The sequence below is a fragment of the Larus michahellis genome, chromosome 2 (genome assembly GCF_964199755.1).
Source record: "Larus michahellis chromosome 2, bLarMic1.1, whole genome shotgun sequence".
Lineage (NCBI taxonomy): Eukaryota > Metazoa > Chordata > Aves > Charadriiformes > Laridae > Larus > Larus michahellis.
The window spans coordinates 54,334,965-54,361,023 of NC_133897.1; the positions used below are offsets into that span (position 1 = coordinate 54,334,965).

At 37.0% G+C, this 26,059-nt stretch overlaps 1 protein-coding gene across 4 annotated transcripts in view; it reads right to left on the reverse strand.

Moving 5' to 3' along the window:
- BBS9 (Bardet-Biedl syndrome 9) overlaps nt 1-26,059 on the reverse strand; it is a 298,867-nt gene that overhangs the window by 135,407 nt on the left and 137,401 nt on the right. For all 4 annotated transcript variants that reach the window (XM_074575478.1, XM_074575477.1, XM_074575479.1 and 1 more), the window contains one exon: nt 14,841-15,063. In XM_074575478.1, coding sequence (XP_074431579.1) covers nt 14,841-15,063 — 223 coding nt within the window. The remainder of the gene's footprint in view (nt 1-14,840; nt 15,064-26,059) is intronic.

Below are 26,059 nucleotides of genomic sequence, written 5' to 3' on the forward strand. Positions count from 1 at the left end.
TCAGACCCAGGATATCTAATATAATTTATTCCACTGACTTCAATCTTCTGTGTAACTCCTGTAACATTATTGCCTGGTTTATCAATGACCTGATTCAAATAAGAATGTCAGATTATAACTTAATTTAAGTATCCCTGAGCAAGAACCTAATACCCCTAATGACTACTCTGGCTACAAGACACCCTCTCCATTTTAAAGATAAAAAACAAGAATTAGAAATTCCTATCTGTTTAAATAGATTTTAAGATTGGAAGGAAACAGTCTGATCATTTAGCCAGACTTTACTCTGAGATGTCCTCCACAAATTCCTATATGTATCCATTTATTTCTAAGCTGCTTTGAAGAATATTACCAGCAATTATTTTTATTCAAAAACCCCTCAGTTTTGACTGAAAATTTTATCTGAAAAAACTGTTAGAAGAAACACATGCTTATCAGTACTCATACAGTTTTAAGATAATCGTGAAAGATTTCTCAGTGCAGCTATAAAATTTAATATAGTTCAGCACCACATAACTTACATCAAAAAAGGTTCTTCACAATATTTATTACCCTCTAGTTGCACTATTTCTGTTCAGCCATCCATTTGAATTGAGGCATCCTTCATCATCCATATACATCAGTCCTTCCCTTTGATCTCTAATGGTAAATTTAAAGGCTAAGTAAATGTTCTTTGAAACACAGAACGTGGCACAGCTGCTTATTGTTACATAGAAGACAGTAGGTCATTAAAATTGAAACTCGATTAATACAGTAGAACATCCCCCTAATCATATCCCAACTTTGAAGTAATACCCCTTTCGGTGATATCTCTAATTTACAGTTAACTAGTTTTCTTCAAGTGGAATAACAGTCAAGCTTTGGTTAAGGTCAGAATTAATAAAGTGCACCTTTCATCAGAAGACAGAGAGCTATTGGCAATGCTCTCTGCTGTGGTATCTGCACTTATAACACCCAACAGATATGCAGCCTACCACGTTAATCACATGAAATTCATCAAGCCTGCGGTTTTTACCAGTTTGCTGGAGGTTTTTATAATCCTACAAGAAAGTACTTTAGCATTATTTAGTTAACTACACATTATTGTTTTATTAGTGCTTTAGCAACTTTCCAATTAGTAGAGGGTGAGCTAAATCTTTGCCTCAAAGTGTAACTGAATCAAAACAAAACCTTTGAGATTCTAGTTTGTGTAACTTGTAACTTTTGCATACCCCCTTATCACCACTATGGCTCAGCCAGTAACACGATTAGAAAAAAAAAAAAACAAAAAAAAAACCAACTTTTTAAAAGACTTTTCAAATCTGCCAGTGTCATGAAGCACCTCATGTTTGACTTCATTTAATTTTCCAGCTCAAATACCAGATCAAAGTGTTAGAGATGGGTGAATCTGAATAAATATGGGTCAAGGAAAATATGAATTAATGACCTTCACTTACTATATGAACATTAGCTGAACTGTCCATACTAGTTTCAAGAGTAGACTAACAGCTGAATGCTCACAACAAGTGGAAGAGTCATAAACATGACTGGTCTTCCAAAATGCTCTCGTTCTTTAAAATTTAAGAAAAAAAACCCCTGCAAGTTCAATACTGATGATGCACAACTTTGTAACAATGTCAGGCATTCAGATTCAGGACGATGTCACCCTTCTCCCTAAGAAAAAGCCATCAATACCACAGGGAGTCAATTCACAAGGTAGCTACTGCGGAGCTTTACTGCAGCCAGATCTGCACCCTATCTGAGCTGGAGGTGATCATCCAAAAAAACAAAGGGGGGGGAGGGGGGAAGGGGAAACTGGAAAAGATTCTACACCTAATTGACTACCATCCATAACCAAAGATGCTACCTTAAAACACCACTATTTTAATTTCAGGCTGATATGCAAGGGTACGCGCTATGCTTGCTTAGCTACGGGCTGTGCCCCACGCTCCCTAAAACCCCGCCTGTCCAATCCCATCTACCTCCAAGTCTGGTGATCCAACCACCCAGAGGCAGTGAAAACCGCCCTCTTCATTGCCAGATGGATCTGTCTGCGTAATACGTTCCCTGAAGTCCAAGAGCTCTCTCTCAAATTGGTGTAGTTAACCTCGGGGAATTATTCTTTAATGGCAGTGCAGTTTTCCGTTGTAGAAAAGAAAATTAACAAAAAATTATTAGGATAGACATCCCTGGCTCTCTGAAACTCACAACCCAGGAAAAATTTAGCTAAACTGATTATAAATTTGTCATTTTAAGCTTTTTTATCATGTAGTTATGCATTTTAAAAATAATCTTGTCATGCTTAGATTAAGACCTAAGGCAATTTCTGCTTCAAATGTTAAAGCCACTCTTTTACCTACTAAAGTTATAAGACCTTTAAAACTATTTTTTTTTTTTTGTTTCAAAAAAAGCATTGGGAACTTTTCTGTGTGCAACTTAAAACCAGCTGTACTTTGCAAGTAAAAACTTTCCAAGTGCCTGGCTCTCTGCAGATTTTTGGCAAATCTAGTCGAAAAATTGAAAACTGGGGGCCTGAGCCAAAGCTTACTGAAGTCTATGGAAAAACTCCCATAGATTTCATCAGGATTTGGATTAGGCCCTAAAAAAGTCTGAAGTAATTGAAAAATCAGTTCTGCATGTACAAAATATGAAATTTTCACTAGGTTTAGATTTATTAGATTCCTTTATGGTAATGTGGAAGAGCAAATATATTATAAGCTGTGTTAGTGATGTACATATAGTTTTGCACTGTTAATTCACCACAGAATTCCACAGACTCATACATGTTACTTACACTGTCTGCATAGTAAAAATGATGAAATTAATCCCACATACAAAACTACCTTTACTTAAAAGACCTGAATATTGAGAAAAAAAAACATTAATACCGGCATAGCTCAAGTGATTTTTAATTATTTTTTTTTAAATTGAGGACTAGACAAAATACACAGTAAGAGTTTCCCTTCAAAAGCTGTAAGCCAAATTCAGTGATAACAAAAAAAAAAATCATGCAAATAGCTATCTCATTCTGGGCACACTTGCTCAGAACAGCTTAGAATAATGTAACACCAGCAATTTCAGATAAGATGCATCTAATTTATAGCAGTGTAAGAGAAGAGTCAGGTTTACTCAACCTAAATATGCCAGAAAACAAAGAAAAGTAGTAAATGCAAAACAAATGGGTTGTGGTACCTGAAATAACGGCCACAACATCTCCTGATGTGTAAACAGTTCAATCTCTGCTGATTACAAGGTGCTACTTCCAGTCAAAAGAAACTGAATAAACCATTAATCTTGACATATTCTGGCTTGAGCTATATATCATGTTAAAAGAAATATTTACAATCAATTTAAGAGAAATGTTGCACTCACATTAAAAAAAAAAAAAAGAAAGGGCTCCCAAACAATCTGTTTTCAGCATTTTAAGAATGGAGGCATGACCTGGAAATTATTTTCCACCACCGCCCCTTCACCCCTCTGTAATATCTCTCTCCCAATACCTTTTTGTGCGTGGATATGCTTTGCCATGGTTGTACTTAGGAAAAGTAGAAAATCACTGTAATTTTCTGGTGGTCTTGTCTAGATAGAGACTAGGAAGGAAAAGTAATGACATCTAAACTGCAGACCTAATTATGGTCTCCAAACGCCTATAGCTCATGTACGAATATCAAGGCACTCCATCATATAGGTTGTTCTTGAAACATCACAGGAAACCAAAACAAAGGAGCCATGGGAAATCTATTAAGTGTAAATTCAAAGTATGACTGGACATACAAGACAGACTTCCCATTAATAGCATACCTTAAATAAAAGGATTATGCTACACTATTAAAGTTTGCTTTTGTTTAAAAAGAGATTTTATCATTTGTTACACCTCTTAAAACACCTATCTAGGTTTTACTTTTAGTTTTTTACTTGTTACTATTGAGTCTTCTGAAATAGAAGGCCAGAGGCTGTACGCGTTCTCCTTTAGCAACACTTTTTCCGTAGTTTTGAACAATTAGCTTAGTAGCGTATAGTTTAGAAATTTCTGCCTGTGGTCTCTGAAGGACTCAAACAATATAGAAAATAAAGCCCGGTGACAAGCACAATCATTATGGGAAATTCTTTCAACTGACAATTATTTTCACCAAAAGCTTACCTCAACATTATGAATCATTTGTGACCACTTATACTTAAGTGGGACATATTAAAATTTAATGGATTTCAGTGCAAAGAGCCAGCAATAGGATTGTACACACCAAGGCACTAATGTGTTGATCCTAACTGTACTTAGATGAGGCAAGTTGGAATTGCAATGCTGCCAACTAAATTTCATAGTACAAAAAAAATGTATGAATCCCAAGTCTCAAGCGGGATTTCTTTTTTTATTCATTATGCATGACATTTCCCTCTTTAAATTATTAATTTTTTTAAAAAAGTTATTGCTTGAGCCTTCTTAACCTTTGTACTCCTTCACTCTGTGGTTTTTGCCAGCTGTAATATCAATTGAGGAGGGGAGATTTTCCCAACAACATAATACAAACCTTTTCACAACCCTGTATACAAATGTGTTTTGTTATCCTTCCACCTTATTTTGCCCCTTTTGACAATACTGGAATCTTGGAATGTTCTGAAAAAAAAAAAAAAAAAATGTACTTTCTATCAGTGCCTTCTCTTCAATAAAAAAATTAATTCCAGTCCTTTACCATTGTTTATGTAATCACTGAAAACTAATCACTTGGAGAACTATCATATGAGTTCAGCAACGTGATGAAATTTGACTGAATTCATTAAAATTAAAGACCACCTCAGCCTTTCTCCCTCACACTCTTCCCATCTCTGATATTCAGAGTTCCATTTTAAATGTGTTCACCCGAACCATGCACAGAGTGATATACGAACAGGCTGCAAGGCAAGCTGGCTCACCACAATCTATTAATCTGTAACCTGTTGTTTTAACAGTAAAACACCTAAAAACAACTGTACGTAGGAGCTACGACACAAGACTGCAAGACATATCTGAATTCTATTTATATACAAGTGTTATTGGCTCGTGGTATGACCTTGGGAAAGTCACTTAACTTCTATATAGTTCAGTTTTCCTTTCTGCAGAAATAAATTACCAAAGTTACTAAAACAATAGAAATATAGAAATAAAAGTTTTAAAGAGTAAAGAAAGTTACAATGGAAAGAAGTTACAAAGAGTAAAGACTCACATCAGAGAGCCAAACAATCAATGTTTCTGGCTCCACCAAGCTCTTCTTAAGCTCTTCTTGAGCAACCACAAAATCTTGTTGCTGTAAGCACTCCCAAAATTCTCCCTAATGATTTGCTACTCCCCTTCCTTTTCACTAAATCAGCTTTATGGGGCAAGGGACATATTTTTGTCTCAAAAACAGAACCCAAATAATTAGTTTAAAATGTTTGATATATTACCACTTGCTTATTTCCAGGCTTTTATATTAAGATAGAACTGTTCATCATGAACAGCCAATAAATTTCTGCAAGAAATGTTTCAAATGTGGAGAACTAGAAGTCACATTAAAGTTGCAACACTATATCATGTTCCATTATATACCATATCATCTCTCATTATTAGCTGGCATGACACAATGTAACAGAAGTGCATGACAATGCTAGGGGCTGTAAGAGTTATGGGAACTTCTTTGTTCTTATTATCATTCCTATGTGATCATCATCTGCAATTAGATGGAGAGAACAAAGTTATGTTTAAACTGGCACAACAGCTCAGCCGTGCAGAGCTGCACAAATTGGACACCAAGGTAAGCAATGATCACTTATGGATTTAGGCTCCATTACATCTTTGTCAAACCTTCCTAAAATCTCATTGCCTGATAGATCCACACTAGTACCACAGGATTTTCTCTGCAGCTACTGCTTTGGGCTACCCAGATTGACAGCTGACCAAGAAAGGGGTCTTCCCACCCATTTATTGCGCTAGTGATACAGTTGCTTGCTCCAACTATCCCAGTGAGGGAACTGTGCCTACAGTTGCATGGACGTCAAAGGGCACACTATGGAGAAGGAAACCAGTGAAGCATAATGTAGAAAGGAGAAATGCAAAAAATAATTGAGGTAAAACAGAGAAAACCAAACACAGCAGAGAGATAGTGGTAGCCTTACAAGAAGGAACAACTTCAAATAGGTTTACCCATGCCAACCTCATGAAGTTGAACAAGGCCAAGTGCAAGGTTCTGCACCTGGGTCAGGGCAATCCCCAGCACAAATACAGCCTGGGCAAAGAACTGATTGAAAGCAGCCCTGCCAAGAAGGACTTGGGGGTGTTCGTTGATGAGAAGCTCAACATTAGCCAACAATGTGCGACTGCAGCCCAGAAAGCCAACCACATCCTGAGCTGCAAAAGTGTGGCCAGCAGGTCGAGGGAGGTGATTCTGCCCCTCTACTCTGCTCTGGTGAGACCCCACCTGAAGTACCGTGTGCAGCTCTAGAGTCCTCAGCACACGAAGGACATGGACCTGTTGGAGCAGGTCCAGAGGAGGGCCATGAAGATGATCACAGGGCTGGAGCACCTCTCCTATGAGAAATGGCTGAGAAAGTTGCGGTTGTTCAGCCTGGAGAAGAGAAGGCTCTGGGGAGACCTTATAGCAGCCTTCCAGTACCTAAAGGAGGCCTACAAGATAGGGAGGGACTTTTTACAAGGGCATGTAGCAACAGGACAAGGGGTAATGGCTTCAAACTGGAAGAGGGTAGATTTAGATTAGATATTAGGAAGAAATTTTTCACTCTGAGGGTGGTGAGGCACTGGAACAGGTTGCCCAGGGAAGTTGTGGATGCCCCATCCTGGCAGTGTTCAAGGCCAGGCTGGATAGGGCTTTGAGCAGCCTGGTCTGGTGGGAAGTGTCCCTGCCCATGGTCAGGGCGTGGAACTAGATGATCTTTAAGGTCCCTTCCAACTCTAACCATTCTATGATTCTATGATGATTCTATGATTACGACAAAAAGTACACCTTTTACCAAATGTTTGTTTGCCTTAAAGCAGTAAGAAACGTATGGGAAGTTTGAAAAAAATGATACAGTGATGATAGATCCATTTTGGTTTCAATGCAAGCAGTACACAACTTCCCACAGAGAAACCTTTATCTGGGTATGGGAACCCCAGCTTCTACCAAGGCAAGAGAGAAAAAACATAATTGTTAAAATGCAAATATATATTAACTTTTGAATCAGATAAATATGTCTTTAAGTTTTGAGGACTTTAGAAAATTAAGGTCAATGACTGTCATACTTTAAAGATACATAGCTATACTTCATCTAAATAGATATATTAAAAAAATAAATTTAGCCAGCAAATGTAAGAAAAATCTTATCTTCCTTTTAAATGCAGCATTCAGATTTTTTTTTATATCATCTCATACATTAAAAAAAAAAAAAAAAATACTTTTTCACTCTTAGTAAATGATCCACTTCCTGGGCGAATCATTCTTTCAAGGTACTTTATTGATCAATCTATATGATTTTAAGGAGGCTAGAAAAGATGAGTTAAGAGTTTTCATTGCAACAGTTAAAGTGAGTTAATGTCAATTTTATATTTAAGGGTCTGAGCCAACAAAACCATATGAATGAATTGGCATGATGTGTTTTATAAATGAGTTTTAAAAGCCTCTGAGTACATTTGAGAAAAAAAAAAAGTCAGCAAACTGACTTTTAATGAGAAATACACACTTTTAGTAAGATTTAGATTCTAAAGATGCCAGATACTTACCCATGTCCTCTAGACACTTTTGTAAATGGTACTGTCTCATGAAATAGTGGAAACAGGTGAGGAACACTATGAAAAAGACAGGTAAAATGCTGAATCTAATTTGGTCAATGACAGGTTCCACTGACCTCAGTGTATTACCAGTTCCATCAATCAGTACCATCCTGTCTTCAGGTGTACAAAATTCTTGCAAATACTTGAAGCAAGCTTTGTGAATGAAACTTTATTTTCACTTTTCCTAACATAGATTTAACAAGCATTGCTAAAAAGCTTTATTTAAACTAAAATAAGAAAAAATATCTAAAAACATTATTTTAAGGGTTACAAAAGGGAAAGAAATAATTTAGTATTTTATTGCTACAGAAAACACATGGAAAATATCTTAAATGAGAATCACACTTCATAATGGATCATAGTTTTCTGTGGAGATAAATAACAGTGGGTTTGTGTCGCATCTATGAGAAAAAAATATATTGTCAATTTTTATACTCTTCTCTGCACCAGCATGTGGGGATATACAAAGTTGTCAATGCACCATGATCTCAGACTCACAATACTCACTTTACAGGAAAAGTTTTCAAACCGTGATCCGTCAGCCCCCTGTGATTTTGAGAATATCTGCTGGTAGTTAAAAAGCATTGTCTAGTCCTCGCTACTGACTTCTGTGCCCCCTTCAGGCTGCTAAATTACTTTTGAATAATTTTAAGCTATATGATTCTAACTTCTCCAGGCAAAAAATTACTGTAGTTGCTTCTGAGATAACATTACCATGGCAGACGGGAGACTGAAATCTGTGTGAGTACAAATGGCAGGCACTACATTTCGCAAGACATTCTGTGCTGAAGTCCACATTATGAAGTTTGAGAACACCTGAGTTATGCTGCTTGTTCCTTTTCCCTAATGACCAATGAAGAATTGATAATTAACAGTGAAAGGGAAGAATTTGCAATAAAAAAAATCCTACTTTTTCAGATTGAACAAACTATTACTAGTCTTTCTTTACATTACACTCTCTGTACACTAAGAACCTTGCAGCAATGTTTGTCTTTCATATATAAATATAAATGAATATCCAGGAACTCAAATCCACATGTTTTTCCAGTCAGTCCTGACATTCTCCTCAAGTTTAGTAGCACATAAACAGAGAGTTCCTTAAGGAATATGACACATTCTGTTTCATCCCAGTTTTTCAGCTAAGAATACAGCTTCAAAACGGTGATATTCACTCATAGATATCAATACAGGATTTTGAAGAGAGGTTTTTATAAGCTTAATCAAGAAGGGAGAAAAAAAAAACAAAACCTAGAAAAACTTGTCTTCCAAAGCATGACTTTGGATATGTTCTGGCTGCATGTATATATTTAATGTGGTAAAGAATATTGTCTTTAAATTTAGTATTTACCCCTTCATAATCTGAATGATAGAATCACGATAATACAAAGCAGAATTATAAACAAAGTGATAAATTAAAAAAGCTATGAAGAAAAAGTGTCAAGTCAAGGATATACTACCATGCTTTGGAAAGTAACATCATATGTATAAATACCTATCGGGAAACATCTGGTTAGGCAACAAATGCGTAGGAAAGGGTCTGGAGATTGAGATGGCGCAGAGTATAGCAGGTTATAGTCCCTGCTATAGACAAAAGGAAAAGCATTCAATTTTGGAAAACAAACAGTAAGAACTGAAAATCATAATGAAAAAAGACTGAGATAATAAAAGAAAAAGTGGCAGAAGGGATGTACTGAAAATCTTCCAAAGCTTTAAACATTTTGAAGAATAACATTAATTGCCACCACCACCTTCAATATTCACAATAAACCAGTCTGATTTGCAGGAAAGACAACATATATCAGATATTAGGGACCCTTCCTATAGGGACATTAAGCTAGCATATGAACTACCAAGAGATATAGTTCAACCTTTTCCAAGGTGTTTAAGAGTTCAGATAAATTTCATCACTGATACTCTGGATACATTAATCCCATCGCAACTCAGAGAAGAAAACTAGATGGGCAGTTGGCTTGACTTCTAGCTCTACCTTTATATAAATCTTAAATATTACACTTCCACAAAACTATTTGCAAATCATGTTTCCTGGCTGGAAAAAAATCCTGCTTTTCCTTATAATTTCAGTTCTGAAGATTCAGTTGACCCGAGGAGACAAGAGTCTTTGGCATTCCACAGATTTCAGTGATGCAGTACTCAGTAACTGATTTTCAGGTTAAACAGTTTCTCTACTGCACCAGTTATATTCAACTATGAAAGTAAATCATACTAAAGCACTATCCAAAGACCTCCTAACCAAAATAGAACAGAAAAAAAAAATCTCAAAGTCCAGTTAAAAAAAAAAGAGAAAAAGGATGGTTTAAAGAAAAATACAGTCCTAACTGAAAAATAAAAATCCTTTTTTGAGCAAAGCGTTGAACTGATACAGATGCCATTTGCAACAGGATGCCATCTGCAAAACAGGAATTACTACAGGAAAAGCAGGATCACATTCTACCCAAACAGTAGCTGAGAGACCCAAAATAAAGGTTAGGCAATACTGCAAATAAAGTTCCAATCAATCAGACTGACACATAAATAAGTCTCCACACAGCCACAGCTGACGCTGCTTAAGGTTTTCAAAGCAATGCTGCAAAACATACAGATAGTATAAGAGACCTTTAAAAGCTACAGAGTTAATTCACTGCAGGTAATCAGGATTTATGCTATAAATTTTCACACCCATTAAGCTCAATACATGACAACCTGGGTGGTCTACAGCACCTTTCCCCAGCACTTCCCTGGCACTGACCCACACTTTGGGTTGGCACCACTCCCTAAACCCCTCACCGTTCCTCTCATCCAACCGTTCATGCGTTGCCAAAGGCAACACAGTACATGACATAGCCTGATGCGGCTTACAGTTCTAATCATATTTAGCCAATGATTCTGATTAACTTTTAATCACCCTTATAAGAACATTTTACATACTGGAAAACTATCATTGTCCCTCCTCAACCTTCTCTTTCCTTCGGAAGCAACAAAAAGCAAAATTGTTTCAATCATTTATAATTTTTGTGCTCTTCTCTAAACTCTATTCTAAATTTGTCTAGGTTTTTCTTAAATTGTGTTACCCTATAATTTCAGCCGAATCTTTCTCATGAAGAATAGAAAGAAATAATTATATCTCCTCGTTAAAGTCATATGACTACATCCTAAAGTTGGAATTCACCTTTAATAGAATCATATTGCTGACTTTTATTCAGCTGCTGGTCCACTATAACCCCCAGGAGTCTATCCTACAGCAATAGTGCTTAAGGTATTGTTTCTCAATTTTTAGTTTGCCTGATTCATTTGCTAGAGTCCTTTGCGCTTGTCTCGACTGAACACCATCTTACTGACTTCAGCTCATTCCTCTAATTTATCAAGTAGTGCTTGAAATTACTGCTAGCTTGTAGCAAAGCCACAATTTTAACATTGATGCTCCATATTCCATCACTGAAGCCATTAAAGAAAATAATGAACAAAACCAGATCCAGCAGAGACCATGGCATACCTTTAACATATACTGTTGGATTAACTACAAATACTGATAACCATTTTCTGAAGGCATCTTTCAAATAGTTGCACACTTAAAGATAATTATCAGCTTTTCAATGCGGCTTCAGGCAATTTCTCTAGATTGCAGGGTACACCATCTTGAACATATTAAATATAGCTTCTAGAAATCCAGCTTACTGTTATAGAGCTGCAATGCCAGAAGAGTCTTAGACACTTTAAAACAATTTTTTTTAAAGTTGGTTGCTATAGAAAAAGGAGTTTCCAACTTTAAGAAAAAGAATGTGCTGAAGAAAAAGTGGCATTGAACAAAATCCTCAAGCTAATGACAGTTACACTACTGAACAATCACAGGACCATCTTTGGCTTGGCACTTAAACATCATGAACAACTTTCCCCTACACTAACATCCAATATTTAACCATAAATCCTCAGATACAAATTCAATTCTCACCATCTCCTTCTCTATGTATAGTTCTACCTCATTCTCCTCTACCTATTCCTGTTCCCTCCTTTAAGGACCGGGAGGAGTTCCTCTATTTTATATGCATTATCAAATAGCATGTAGTTCTTTTGTATACTGGTTTCCCTTTATAAGACATCATTCAATTTCTGTAGACTGAACAAGTATTTTTAGTTGGAATTAAGGGTGATGCAAATTTCTTGATTAGTCCCACTAATTACACTGCTTTCATACTGAGAAGTGGTCTTGGGTAAATTAACTTGTTTCTTTTAGGTGAATCTAACAGGGCAGATGAATCCCAGGAATGCACCTAAAGCACTCCAACTGCTAAGGAAGGACCAGTACACCAGAGAGGAACGGAGCTAGTTCAAACCGCCTCTGAAACACATAGATGATACAAGTCATGTTGCCAGCCTCAATTACTTCCCCCTGCACTTCTGCTTCTTACGGACCACATTACTTGCCAATGTAGAGATAGCCACAGAAAACCCAAACAGATGACAAGAAAAACATGTTTAAAAAGCCTCAGTAAAATCTTTGTCCCAAGAAAGCTCCCAGTTTTCTCCAGTCTGTCCAAAGACAAAAACACCCACACAGTTCCAAAGCACACAGCACATCCTGCTAGAGACTAACTACTTAAATACTATTCTATTCTAAGCATTTGGCAGAAATATTTATCTCTAATGAGCCTGGCCTGTAAATGAAGATGAAATTTCTTATTTTTGAACTCTTCCACACTTTTCCAAAAACCATACTCTCTAAACCATCAGTGAGTAAATGCATAAATGTACAGACACTTTTATCAAGGCTTCAAGCTGAACTCTTAGAGAAAATAAGAAAGCTGTATTAGGTTTTATAATTTCTTTAGATGATACCTTCTTGTGACACTCTGAAGTGTTAGCCTAGTTAGGTCATAATTTTGATTCTTAATTAGGTGATTTGATATTCAAAAGGGCTACACACTAGAGTCCATAATTTTGAAAGTAAAATGATTTATTTTGGAATCTGTATTTGGATTCCAGATTTTAATTCTCTTTAGTGTAAATCATGGCCAAAGGGCATTTCAAGTATAGCTAAAACAGTTTACATTGAGTGGGACATTGCTATACCAGGTCTCAACCTGCTCCTTAAAGGTACTTAATTTTTCACTATTCATCATGTAAAAGGATAATTCTGGTCCCACATGGACCACGGCTAACATGTTCCTTCAGTTCTCCCCTTTCACCAATAAAAATTGGTGAAACACACATGGCTAACAACCCACAGTCAAATACCTTATGTTTTGCTTGGAATGTACTTCTTCCTTGTATTATTTTGATTTGAGAGCTAGTGTAACTGTCTACCTGTACCACAATGGTAAAATATTCTAGTACAGGTCAGTCATATCTTCTTGGTGTTATTTTGGCTTCATGTAACAGAAAACAGTAGGTTTAATATTTTTAAAGTTTTAGTCTTCATATATGCAACGTGAAGAGCATGACGAGAACGCCTTACCAAGGTCCTTCATCAAGAGCAAGATTTCTTCTGACTTGTTTACAATTTTTAAAGATTTTACTCTTTTCCTAACAGAACTAATCATAACCAAATTGAATATTCCTCTTAACTCAATAACACTAGTCAATTGAACAGGCAGAAGTTAATTTCCTTATTAAATCAGTTCACCTTATCCGCTTAGGTGGAAAAAGATGAACTGCAGTTATTTACACCTTTTCAAAATTCTCAGAAGGAAAAACAATGCCTTTAGAATTTTTTCAAAGTTCAACAAATGAAATACCCTTAACACATATTTCAGTCTTGCAAAGAAATATTAACAAAAATTTGTAAAACTAATTTGACACTTATTCTGGCTTACTTCTTCACTTCAAATGATTATCAGTCCACTTCCAGATATGGGCATAATGTAACCACTGCACAGTCTGCAGCTGTTTTACTGAATCATTTAGAGTAGCACATGCAAAGAAGGGCTGCCCATAGTAATAACAAGGACTTCTGAGTTGCTGAAACACTGCACAGAACGTTCGGATTATATTAAACAGCAATTAAGTTATTCTTTGTCATGTAAGAAAACAAAACACAGAAAATCAAGATACTGCCCTAACACAGCTCCAAACTTTATCGAAAACAATACCCATGAAGACAAAATAATAAACTCCCAATTTCAAGCATGAAGGGTGCATACAATACAGACTTTTCCCTACACACGTGAAGACTGCTGTAAGGGGAAGGAGGTCATTGAGGCCAAAGACCATAGTGATATTATGTGGTTTAAGAGACTATGAAGCTGAATGAACACCCAGTCCAAATTAAGAGCAGGAATATGGGAAAAAACCACCTGTTTCCAAGTCAGCAGGAGTATCTGATATTTATTAAGAGACTGTCTGTCTCGCTAGAGAAAAAAGGCAGGAAAAAAAATGTCTTGTAACAGTGCAAAGATGCTAGCCCTTCAGACTCTACGAAAAGGTGTGGCTTTGCTCCCACTGTTTTAAAAAATTAGAAATATAGAAAAGGACATGAATAAAATTTCTTTTAGAAATGGTAATTCCACATTTATTTAAATCATTGTGTACTCTGAAATCTTCTCCACATTCCTTTTCTAAATGAGAAATAGTTTCATTTTTTATTTTATGCTTTCTGTGAGATATCACACAGCCAACCAGTACTTTCCAAAGCTGCAGATTTCTTTATTCAGTGTTATCACTACTTCATAATTAGTCATATGAATATGTCATAAAGCCAGTAATGCAACCATAATCACTTCTCTATCAAGGAAGTAGGAATTTTCACTCCTCACTTTTCCATCACATTAGAAATGGACACATGTATACATTCAATTGAAAACTGCAAAGAAATAAGTGATAATGCTTTAGAGCATAAAGATGACCATCTGGTGTTGATTTGCTGCCTAAGTGTGCATACACTGCAAGAGCAGCAATAAGTGATCAAACTGAGATAAAACTTATTTAAAACTTTCTTATTACCTACCTCCTTCCTATTGGTCAGCAACACAACCAGTGTTTGGTTTCCACAACCATTGAAAAACAAACTGCTAGCCCAATCAAATATGCATAATTTTTAGTTTTAATATACAAATACATTATTTGAATTATGAACATGTACTTCATGTCGTACCTGGCATGACAGTAGCTTGCTGAGTGGCTGAGTCTGTACTTAAGGAAAGGCGGCCACCTTTGGCCAATCTATCGCAGAAGAGGGTGATGTTCTTCTTCAGTCTGCTGGTATCTTTGGGCATGCACAACTGGCTGCTGAGAGTCAGGGCCTGTTCCTTAGAGCTCTTTGACAAACAAGTTCTTAACAAATAAGAAATGGCAGCATCCACAGTTTCTTCCCAACCCTAGATTAAAGAAAAGGAATTTAAATAAAATTAGGTGAGCTGTAACATGATATAGCATATTAAAAACAAAGTGACAAGTCAAGGAGTAAGACTTTTCAAATGATAGTGACACATAAAACATAATTTGGGGGTTAATGAGTGTCATGAACACCCAGTTCTTCAGCTTGTACAAGCAAAAACTGAAAAAAGCCAAACTTGTTCCAATATTAAGACTGACAGAGAAATATAATTTCAATAATAATAATATATGAACGGTATGTGACATAACAGTTAAATTCAGCAGTTGTATTAATAAGTGAAAACCAAAAGCTCCTGAATGCAACATTTAGAATTAAGAACAGAACTGAGATGTAAACGCAAAATATAATATGTAGTACATAACATTATGCTGAAGACATGTCAAGGCCAGGAAAAAAAAAAAAAAAGGTATCCAATTATACATTCTTTGGAAACGTTGTCTAAGATTCTGACAATATGCCGATAGCAGAGAACACCATGACTGCAACCCAAAGCTGCAGATATTCAGCATCCATTTATCAGACCAATTAATTAAAAGTTATGATACACACAGCATTAGCACAGGTGTGTCAGTGCTCTGATGAAGTGGGACTTAGATTTCTTACAGCATAGTGTCAAGTTGTTCAGTTCAGTTGAAACAAGCAGCTACCTGTGGAGAAGCTTTCACAGGAGGAAAAGCTTAATTCAGAGTCACATTCGGTACACTTATTTCCACAAAATAAAGTGTCTACTCCTGCAAATAACACTCAGTAAAAACAAGTAAGTTTCTTTTCATGAGGCACCTTGAAAAGCACCTTTGAAAGTTATTTTCAAGTTTGTAGTCTGTATTATGATTCTATGGTTTTCAGTGACACAAACAAAGCAAAGGCATTCCTTCAAGTAAGAATCTTATTATTTGTGACAAGGTTATTAGGTTAATGCGTAAAATCTAATATGACATCTATATTATTTATGCAGTGTGCAATGCAGAATTGAGTCTTCTTGATGCATTTTGCAATCTTAAATTACACTCTGTGATGGGACCATGTGATTAATCCAAAGTGTGTATAATTAATGAACCTGCAAGACAGTCACAAAGCCTGCTTATGTCTTTTCATGACTGTGGAATAATTACTAAATTGGCCAAGAATACAAAAATACAGCATTGTTCACACATTAAGGAAAGTCATAAAATCAAGAGGCTTCTGAGGTAGAATACAGCCACAGCTAGCACACGAAGAATGCAACATCTGTGATTCCCTGTACAAGGTTGTTTGCGAAACTACACGAGGGATGGAACGGAACACGCTTGTTCCGTGGCCTTCCCTTGTGACAAATAGCAGATATGGGGACGAGATGGTACTACGGAACTGATAAGCGGCCTACACGCTACCCGAGCCAACATTTCGTCAAATGTTGATGAAATGCTGTCCTTTTGTGCTCACCACAATGTACCAAAACACACCTCCATCCCGGAGGCTATCCGCCCCCGAGGTGTGAACACTCCTCCTTGAATACATTAATCATAATAAAAGTACGTATGACTAAAGTCACTCAAACTCCACTTTGAAGATAAAAAAATAATATAAAAATAGCCCAAGAGAGAGGGGATGTCAGGGAAGACACCATCGCGAAGGATTCCACCGCTGATTTCCAGGATCAGTCGACGGGCTGAGCCTCTCTTCCCCCTCATAGGGACGCCTTTGGGTAAGACTTCGATTACACCGAGCGCTTTCTCGGGGACTTAGAAATTTCTCTAGAGAATCTCTACCCTACATTTATAGCCAGGCTGTATCGTTTATAATTTTGTCGCGCGTTTGTATACTTAACAATATCTTTATTTGCACGTGCTTTGCAGACAGTGTGTTTATCACCGGCAATCCTAAAGAACCTGTATATCTGTTGTTTAAATAAACTGCACTGTTTAAGTAGCTAGTCGTTTCGCTTTCTCACTGAACGCGACCAAAACTACAGAGAGGCCGTGCTAGTTTAGGAGCACGACTAGACTGAAGGTGCAGCCCACTATTAGCGTATCCAAATCGTAATAGTTTAATACGTATTAAACGCGATTGGACTGATAGTGCTGAATTGGGCATCACTCAGAATTTAAACCTAGCTGCACCTAGCCTCCCACCTCGGTGAGGAGTGTTAGAACGCAAGGGGGTTTATCTTCTGCCAAAACCGCTTGGCCCCGTTTCACGCAACAATGACAATCTTACAGAGCTTGGACAGTTAGCAACTCATATGAAGGGCTTTGTGGTCTGCTAACTTCAGGACTCATAACATCGCTTAGTATTCAGCTACCTGTAAGCAAGTTTTAAATATGCGCTGCCTACATGAACAGGAAATTATATTCAGTTGCTGCAATATTAGCGTCTTCTCTCTCAACACTCCTGATTGGTTGGGACTTATTTTGGCAATAGTTTTTACTGACTTTACAAGTTTTGAGGCTACAGTCTGGAACCACCCAGCTTTACCTGCTGCTAAGCTAACAGAAGGTAACACCAAGCTAGCTCTTCACACGGCAATTAAGCAGGCAGAACAAAAAGAAAAGTCAGGTATCCAGTTGTAGTTAATACGACCCCAGAGTCTTCTAGTTTTTAAGGTCTTTCTCATGATGCATTCTACTTGATTGAAAACAGTCAGCTGAACAGCAAAATCACCTACCTGTCCAAATTTCTGCAACTGGGTTACTGTAACATTTGAATGAACGACAGTGTCAACCCTGCTGGACTTCACTATCAAGCAAATAAGATTTATGATTTTTATTTTTTTTTAATCAGATATATATGGCTTTTATGGAGGCTAGGGTACTACTTTTCCTACAGAGAAGCAAAGGCCACATTCCTGACCTTGTTACTTCCTAAGAACAGGCCCAGGACAGATGCTTACTAGTGGTCAAGTACGTCAGTGAGACCACACCGTCATACATACTTCATCCTGATCCAAACATACATACACTATTCTTAATAGCATCCTGAAAACATATGCGTATAAAACATTCACTTTTTGCAGAGGAAAAGGATCAACTACTGGTGTTTTCTTAGTCAGCGTTTGCCTTTCCTGACTTCAGAACAATGACAACAGTAGCCTAATGTCTTATCTGGATTTCCCCCCCAAAAAACATGTAAATTAGAAAAAAAAAATGCCATTCATTCAAAGCTGTGGTAGCTTGACATTTTTCAAATATTCTAGAAAGAGTCCATTGGAGTGCAATCCATCCACTGACCTGTGATGGTGACAGGAAATAATCCATTCCACAGACAATTTAAAGAGGTTAATGAGCTGGTAAATGCCGTCTACATTCCCACATACTGGGCAATGAAATTTAATACGTACAAAGCATCAAAAACAGTCAAACCAAGCACTCCTCATTATACCGCAAATCATGAAAAATAAGACAACATAAACATTAGAATCTTGAGTTTCACTAAAAGACAAAGAAACACATGATGTATCAGCATACAGTAGCTGAGAAGCTGGCCAATAAATCCCTCCAAAAAAGGTATAAAATTGCAGGCAAAAGGAGCCTTTAAATAAGGAGCCTGAAATACAAGCTAACGAAAGTCAGGAAATTAAAAGTGGCTAGTATTTTGTCCTTGGCTCACACAGGTATGTTTTACTTTGTACCATAGCCTTAACATTTTCCAACCCTTGATCTTGTATTTAATTTCCATGTAAAATTGGTTTCTCAGTAGACCATAAAACTATCTTCTCCAATTCAAGGACTGTTGACCTAGTAAGTCCAGTCAAATCCAAAGCAGCCTTTATGATTAGTGAAATAGTACACAAAAGCTACTTCTACATGAAAAAAAGTCTTGGTGGAAATCTGTGGAGGTGATATTATACAACTAAGAATTAATGGCTGTAATGACGACTGCATTTGTCAGCAATTTTTATTGGTGAAAGGGGAGAACTGAAGGAACAAGAAAAATTCTTCACTCCTTACACATTAAAAAAGCTAAAAGATGTTTGCAAATGAAAGTTTTCTAATCTACAGCCCACAATGAAGAATGATTCTACAGCCATAGTTGCATTATTCACTAATGGCTTTCTGTGTAGCGTTCTGCATATTTGAGGTCTGAATGGAACACCTTCAATAGAACTGTGATACCAGTAATCATCATCCTATGACGAGCAAGCATTGCCATAACTACCACAAGAAATGTGAGCCATGACTCACAAAGAGGTATTATTAAATCATGCAAATTCTTCATACTGACTGTATCATCTGAAAAAGATATGAAAAATACTTAATTCATCAATTTAGCTTCTTCACTGAGAAAGGCCTGAATTAACATTTTGCAGGTATACTATATTATTTTTCTCTTGTAGGTAATAGGTAGAGATTGGCACTTTCTTTTAACCAAATCATATACGCTGCAGGAGTCTGACGACGAAATGTAGGGAAATGGTAAAATCCTACAGACTAGTGGAATTCAAGTCTGATGAAAATCCAGACAAATGACTCAAGCATAAATACATTCCAAATATATTAAGTGCTTAAGAAGAATATTTGTAGTGAGCACACAACAGTAAAAGCAACAACTGAAATTCTTATGCTAATTCTGCTCTCTCTAATCATATCTTCCTTTAAATCAAATATGTATAACAGCCATAATATTAACTGATTTGATTTTTATTCCTATTGACATTTAAAATAATTCAATTCTAACAAGAATTTACAGACTGATGAAAGCAATATCGAAGTGAGAATATAGCTAACATCCAAGACAAGGTAAGAGACAGAACAACTAAAATGAAGAAAATTAATAAGATAAATAGTTCTAGAAGAATAGTTCAAAACAGTAGATTAATCCATTCCATTTTAATTCTAGGAAAGAATTTCAGGCAGAAAAACATCCTTATTTGTGAGATTGTACCCTGAAGTCTTAACCTATCGTCAAGAGCTAGATTATAGACATTTAAATCTTATTAAGGGTTTACACTTAGCATACTTACCTACTCCAAACAAATTACAATTTACTTAAAACATAAGGGATAAAAGACGAAGGCAAAAACCAAGGAAGTACAAGGTAACATCTTGGAAACTCTGACCATAGTGTGTCATCTCCTGAACAATCAAGCTATGTACCTGATACAAGAGATATTTAAGGTATAAAAGATTAAACAGTCTATGCACAACAAACAGAACAGTTAACAGAAAGGAATCAAGACTTATACAGGAAACTGTACGAGATCACTTTACGATATTTATTTCACTAGTCTGCGTATAGAACAACAGGTCTGTGCAGAGCTATTTAACAATAGCTATCCATGCTAGCAACTACGTTCAAGCTACTCCAGAGCTTCTAATTCAGGTATTAATATCTCACATTTTTGCAGCAGTAGATTGCAAATATCAGCTTTGGAAAAAATCCTTTGTGAATAAGTTTTTTTTTTAAAAAAAGTCTGTCAGATACACATGTCATTTCTGCACAGTTGTGCTGTAATTGCCAGTGACAATAGAAATAGTAACTTTATCTGTTCAATGTAGAAATATTTATTTAATAGAAAAACCAGCAGCATAAACAACTCTCTACAAGAACTGCTCATTTTGAGTCCTGCTTGGTAAACATATATTGATATCCTATGACAACTTCACCTGAGAGAAATCTATATGACAGACTCTTTCCTGAAAAGTACGCTTGCTATTTAGAAGTTTAATCTTTCTCTGGTATTCTTCTCCTCTGAAGCATAATTCACAAACCACTGAAGACTTCTGCACTAAATATAAGACTCTCAGTTTTTGTAGGATTCTGTTCTATGGACATTTAACCTTGCATCAAGATTTGCCCAAACTTTCTTCTATAATGTCTTCGAGTACAGAAGGAAAGCTGAAAATGCATATGTCTTAGAAATCAAAATAGTGTTTTGAAAACTATTGTACAGAATATGCAATGCAGTATTTGTCTTTTAGGAATGGTGCTGCCAAACAAACATTTTACCAAGGATCTTCTAGAAAAATCATAATGTAGAAGAGTAGTAACTAAAGCAGGGAGTGTTTCAGCAATCTAGCAAATTGAGCATTAATAAAGGTTCTGAAAGCTGCGTTCCATCATGATGATGACCTCTACCATTCAAGTCTTTAATGTATTTTTCAAGTCCAATTCAGAAGAAAGTCAGGCTTACAGAAACAAATTATGATTAGTAGCAGTTGTAGGGTTTCATGTATTAATGAAACAACCAATAACATGATTAGAGTGTTTCACCTGTAAGAAAGCAAAACTCCTCCAGGTGGGGATCAGAGTCATAATATTTCTACAACTGCCTAACCCTTCAATGCTTTTGAATTTGCTCTCAGGAAAGTGCATGCTTCACCAAAACATGATATATCAGGTTGACTATAGATGGTGGTTATAATAGCTCTCCCATTAAAATGTAATTAATCTCTGACTATTGGAGCCAAATTTCTACACGGGCTTCTTCCTTTAGGATCAGATGTTCCTCTTTTGCACAGAAAGGCTTTCAAAATTAGGTTAGAATTAGGTCAGAATTAGACTAGAATTAGATCAGTAGTTTTCTTCTTGACAATGTATCTATATTGCCCAACTCCTCTTTCAAATTGGCTCATGTCTCAAAATCCGAGCAACACAGAGTGTGTCCTAACACTGTTTTTTATTATTTTATTTCCAGACAACAGTGAAAATTATGAAGATCTTTAAAGCAGAGTGGGTGAGTGGCAGAGAAGAGGGCATGTTTTTCGAGACATAAATTCTAACTATCTAATGTACAGTTACTCCTCTCTAAGTAATGCTTGTTTCTTGTAATACAAATACACCCTGTCTGGAATTGTGAAACTTCACACACACCATCGGTTTCTGTAGCCATTCCTGAATCCTGAATTTTTGAAGGATTTTGTTGTCTTAATTTTCTTTTTAACTTGACTTCTTACAACCATTGATCCCTTTCTGGGAACTGATGAAAAACTTTACGTGAATGGAGTGGCTTGGCTTCTTTGCTGCCAGCTTCAGAGCTCTGTTGTTTTGCTTTTTAGCACTGAAATCATGTAACACTTCATCTTTCTTTTCCTCAAGAACTTTTCACCAGTTAGCTAGGAAAACCGAGGTGCTGTTTGGGTTTTGCAGATGCTGTCAAAGCTGCCTGCAGGCATGCAAACACATCAGGAGTCATGCATCTTGCTGAAGAATGCTACACATCCAACAGCAGGTCTGCCATAGATGAGGTCTGTAACTTCAATGAGGTTCTGCAAGGTAATTCCTGATACAGGGAAGAGGAATCAGACTTTGTTATACTTGGTCTGGTGAAAAAAGTAGAGAAAACATATGCTAAAAAAAAAAAAAAAAAAAGCTTATTGAGACATTTCACTGCATCTCAGCCCATATTTTATTTTCATATCAGTGATATGCTTGGGCAGGAACTTTTCTTCTCTTACTCCAATATCCCTTATTAGGTTACCAATACAAGACGCTATGAGTCTGACAAATGAGTCTGTGTTTCCAAAAGCTGTGAAATATGGAACCACGCCCACTCAAATATTTTAGCTCTGAAAAAACATAACTTGACAAGAGGTTTATTTCCTACTTAAATTCTCACAGTACTTTAGATCTACTCAACACTAACTTTAAACTCAGTTCTGTTGCTTGAAATCTCATCCAGAGGGTAGTGGTCAATGGCCAAATGTCTTGATGGAGATTGGTGACAAGTGGTGTCCCTCAGGGGTCTGTATTGGGACCAGTAGTGTTTAATATCTTCATCAATGATACAGACAGTGGGATCAAGTGCACTCTCAGCAAGTTTGCATACGACACCAAGCTGTGTGGTGCAGTTGACATCCCTGAGGCACAGGACGCCATCCAGAGGGACATAAAGAAGCTTGAAAAGTGGACTTGTGAACCTCATGAGGTCCACAAGGCCAAGTGCAGGTCCTGCATCTGGGTTGCGGCAACCCCTGGTATCAATACAGGCTGGGGGATGAAGGGATCGAGAGCAGCACTGCTGAGAAGGACTTGGGGGTACTGATGGATAAAAAGCTGGACATGAGACGAAAATGTGCACTCACAGCCCAGAAAGCCAATGATATCGTGGGCTGCATCAAAAGAAGCACAGCCAGCAGGTCGAGGGAGGTGATTCTGCCCCTCTACTCTGCTCTGGTGAGACCCCACCTGGAGCATTGCGTACAGCTCTGGAGCCCTCAGCACAGAAATGACATGGACCTGTTGGAAGGGGTCCAGAGGTGGGTGACAAAAATGATCAGTGGGCTGGAGCACCTCTGCCATGAGGACAGGTTGAGAGAGCTGGGGTGGTTCAGCCTGGAGAAGAGAGGCTCTGGGGAGACCTTACTGCAGCCTTCCAGTACTTAAGGGGAGCCTACAGGAAAAACAGGGACAAACTTTTTAGCAGGGCCTGTTGCGATAGGACAGGGGATAATGGCTTTAAATTAAAGAGGGAAGATTTAGACTAAATACAAGGAAGACGTTTTTTATAATAAGGGTGGTGAAACATGAACAGGTTGCCCAGAGAGGTGGTAGATATGCCATGCCTGGGAACATTCAAAGTCAGGTTGGATGGGACTCTGAGCAACCTGATATAGTTGAAGATGTCTCTGCTCACTGCAAGGGAGGTTGGACTAGATGACCTTTAAAGGTCCTTTCGAATCCAAACCATTCTGTAATTCTATGATTACAGATTTTATTCTAAATGAATAAAAGTATCATGGCTTTGAACTGATGTGAGAATCAGAAAACAAATCTAACAGTAAATACGTAACTTTCAGTTTATAAAACCTGTCCTATTATGTCATATGAAGGCCATACACTAATGATGATGAAACTGATAAGTTTTTTCAGTATATATTAAGTAATTCCAGTGGATTTTTACAATAAATCATAAACCACATCATATTTCTAAAACACTAGTACAATACTTTTCAATACACAGCAAGAGTCTACACATCTTTCAATTAGGACACAATATCAAGGGAATTCTTCACTGACAATCAGCTTCTTTAAAAGAAACAACCCAAAAGAGTCACTGATTGTGTATATTGAGTGTAATCACTGTAACACATCACTCTTGTCATTAAGCAGTTTAGATGACAACTGATCTGAACTTCTGGTATACAGCACATATTCAGTAATTACTACTACACTAAAATATTTTAGCTTATCTTTGTACCTGAACTAGATAGATTACACCACCATAACAAAGAGAAAGTTTAGAGGTCCCCATTATAATATTACATAGAGAAAGATGTCTGATAACAGAAGCTTATTTAATCTATCAAACAAAGGGTATGCCTCTTGGGACAACGGCAATACTTTGTAGGATATCCAAGTTAGTTTTAAAGGAGGTAATACATGCTAGAGGCAAACTAATCACAGCAGAACACAATTCTAATTTACACCAAGAAATAAGATCCCTGAGTAGGCTTCTGCTCACAACAGTCAGCCCACTGAAGATTAACTTCAGTATCTCTAGAAGATTAACTTCAGTATCTCTAATACTGGCAGAATAAATAAGGTGATAGCTCAAGTTAATTACAAAATTAACTCTCAAAACCTTTTTTGAGAACACATCTAGCCAACAGATATGTCAGATTCTCCTTTAGCATAAGGTTTATACCAAGACTGAATGCTTGTTCTGAGCTTGATACAAGCTCCAGAGAATACAATTAAACAAGACAAGAACACAACAATTCTTTCTGTCCTTAGAACTTTTACAATTCCTAGTGCACACCAAGACCTGCTTCTGCATAATTTTGTTTAAACTAACTTTATGCCACCTGGAAGAAAGACAGAAAGCTTTCTTTTTTGAAAAGCTGTGCTATTACCAGCCACCATAAGTCAGCCTTTTAAAAAAACAAAAATCCTATGTCCCCTTCTTACCAGCCACTGCAAAAACTGCAAATCACAAAAAAAAAATATTTGGAAAATACAATTGGGCACAGCTTCTCCGGCTAGTTCTTTGAAGTGAGAAGCATCAGATAAAGATACATTATAGATTTTCATCAATACACAAACAGTTTAAACAGACCACACTAAGCCTTTCTTTCTCAGACCAATAAAACATTGGCACTTTTCTATTCTACCCACAGAATTCACTGTGAAGAATCACATGAATTCTGGTACAGGTGCAGATCACTAGATAGTAGTGTAACTTGCTTCCAACTTGCTATGTTTGCCATAACCCACTGTCCTCTCAGTAAATAAAATTAACTGCAAGACGAGAATGATTCACAAACATTTAAAGGAACTGTGATGGTGCTTAAAGTAGTAGTGAGACCACCACCTCACTCTTCAAATTCCCTCTTTCCCCCAAATTACTTACCACAAACATTTGATCTTTCATTTCTAGACATTATAAAATTGAAAAGTAATCAACCAGTTTGAAACCCCGCTTTTAAGGAATCACAAATACAAGCAAAGTAGAAATGGTTACACATCAATTTGCAGTAACAGTGGCTTTACAACCACGTGTCCTCTCCACCTACTCTAGCTGTCTCTGGTGTACACTGATCCTCTTGAAAGCAGGCTAGCAGGCAGAGTGCTGAGCAAGAGAGTTTAACTTTCATATCAAAACATAAAATCAAAGGAGGCTGGTACTTGAGCCATGCTCTTACTTCTCTTAGTCTCCAGCTAGGTCACATATATATGCCTAAGCAAAGGACACTGACAGGATCCAGGCACCACTACTCCATTTTTAACCTCACTCCCTCATAGTGGACCTTCCCTGCCCGGGGAAGCGCAGAAATGTCATTCCTTACCTTCATCTTTCCCTCTCACTTGACAATCTTACGCTGCCCTGAACCAAAAATAAACTTCAAATGAGGCTCACCTTTTTTACTGAAAAATGATGGTTTTTACCAGGAAAAGCTTAAAGCTCCTTCTGTTTATTTTGGTGATTAAAGCTTTAAAACCCAATACGTTTTTTTTTTCAATTCTACCAGGCTTAGATGCTTGACTGTTCCAGAAGAGTCTTTCTGAATGGTTCTGTTGCCTGGCCTTGATTCAAATAGGAGGAAGGCTTGTTTATTAGT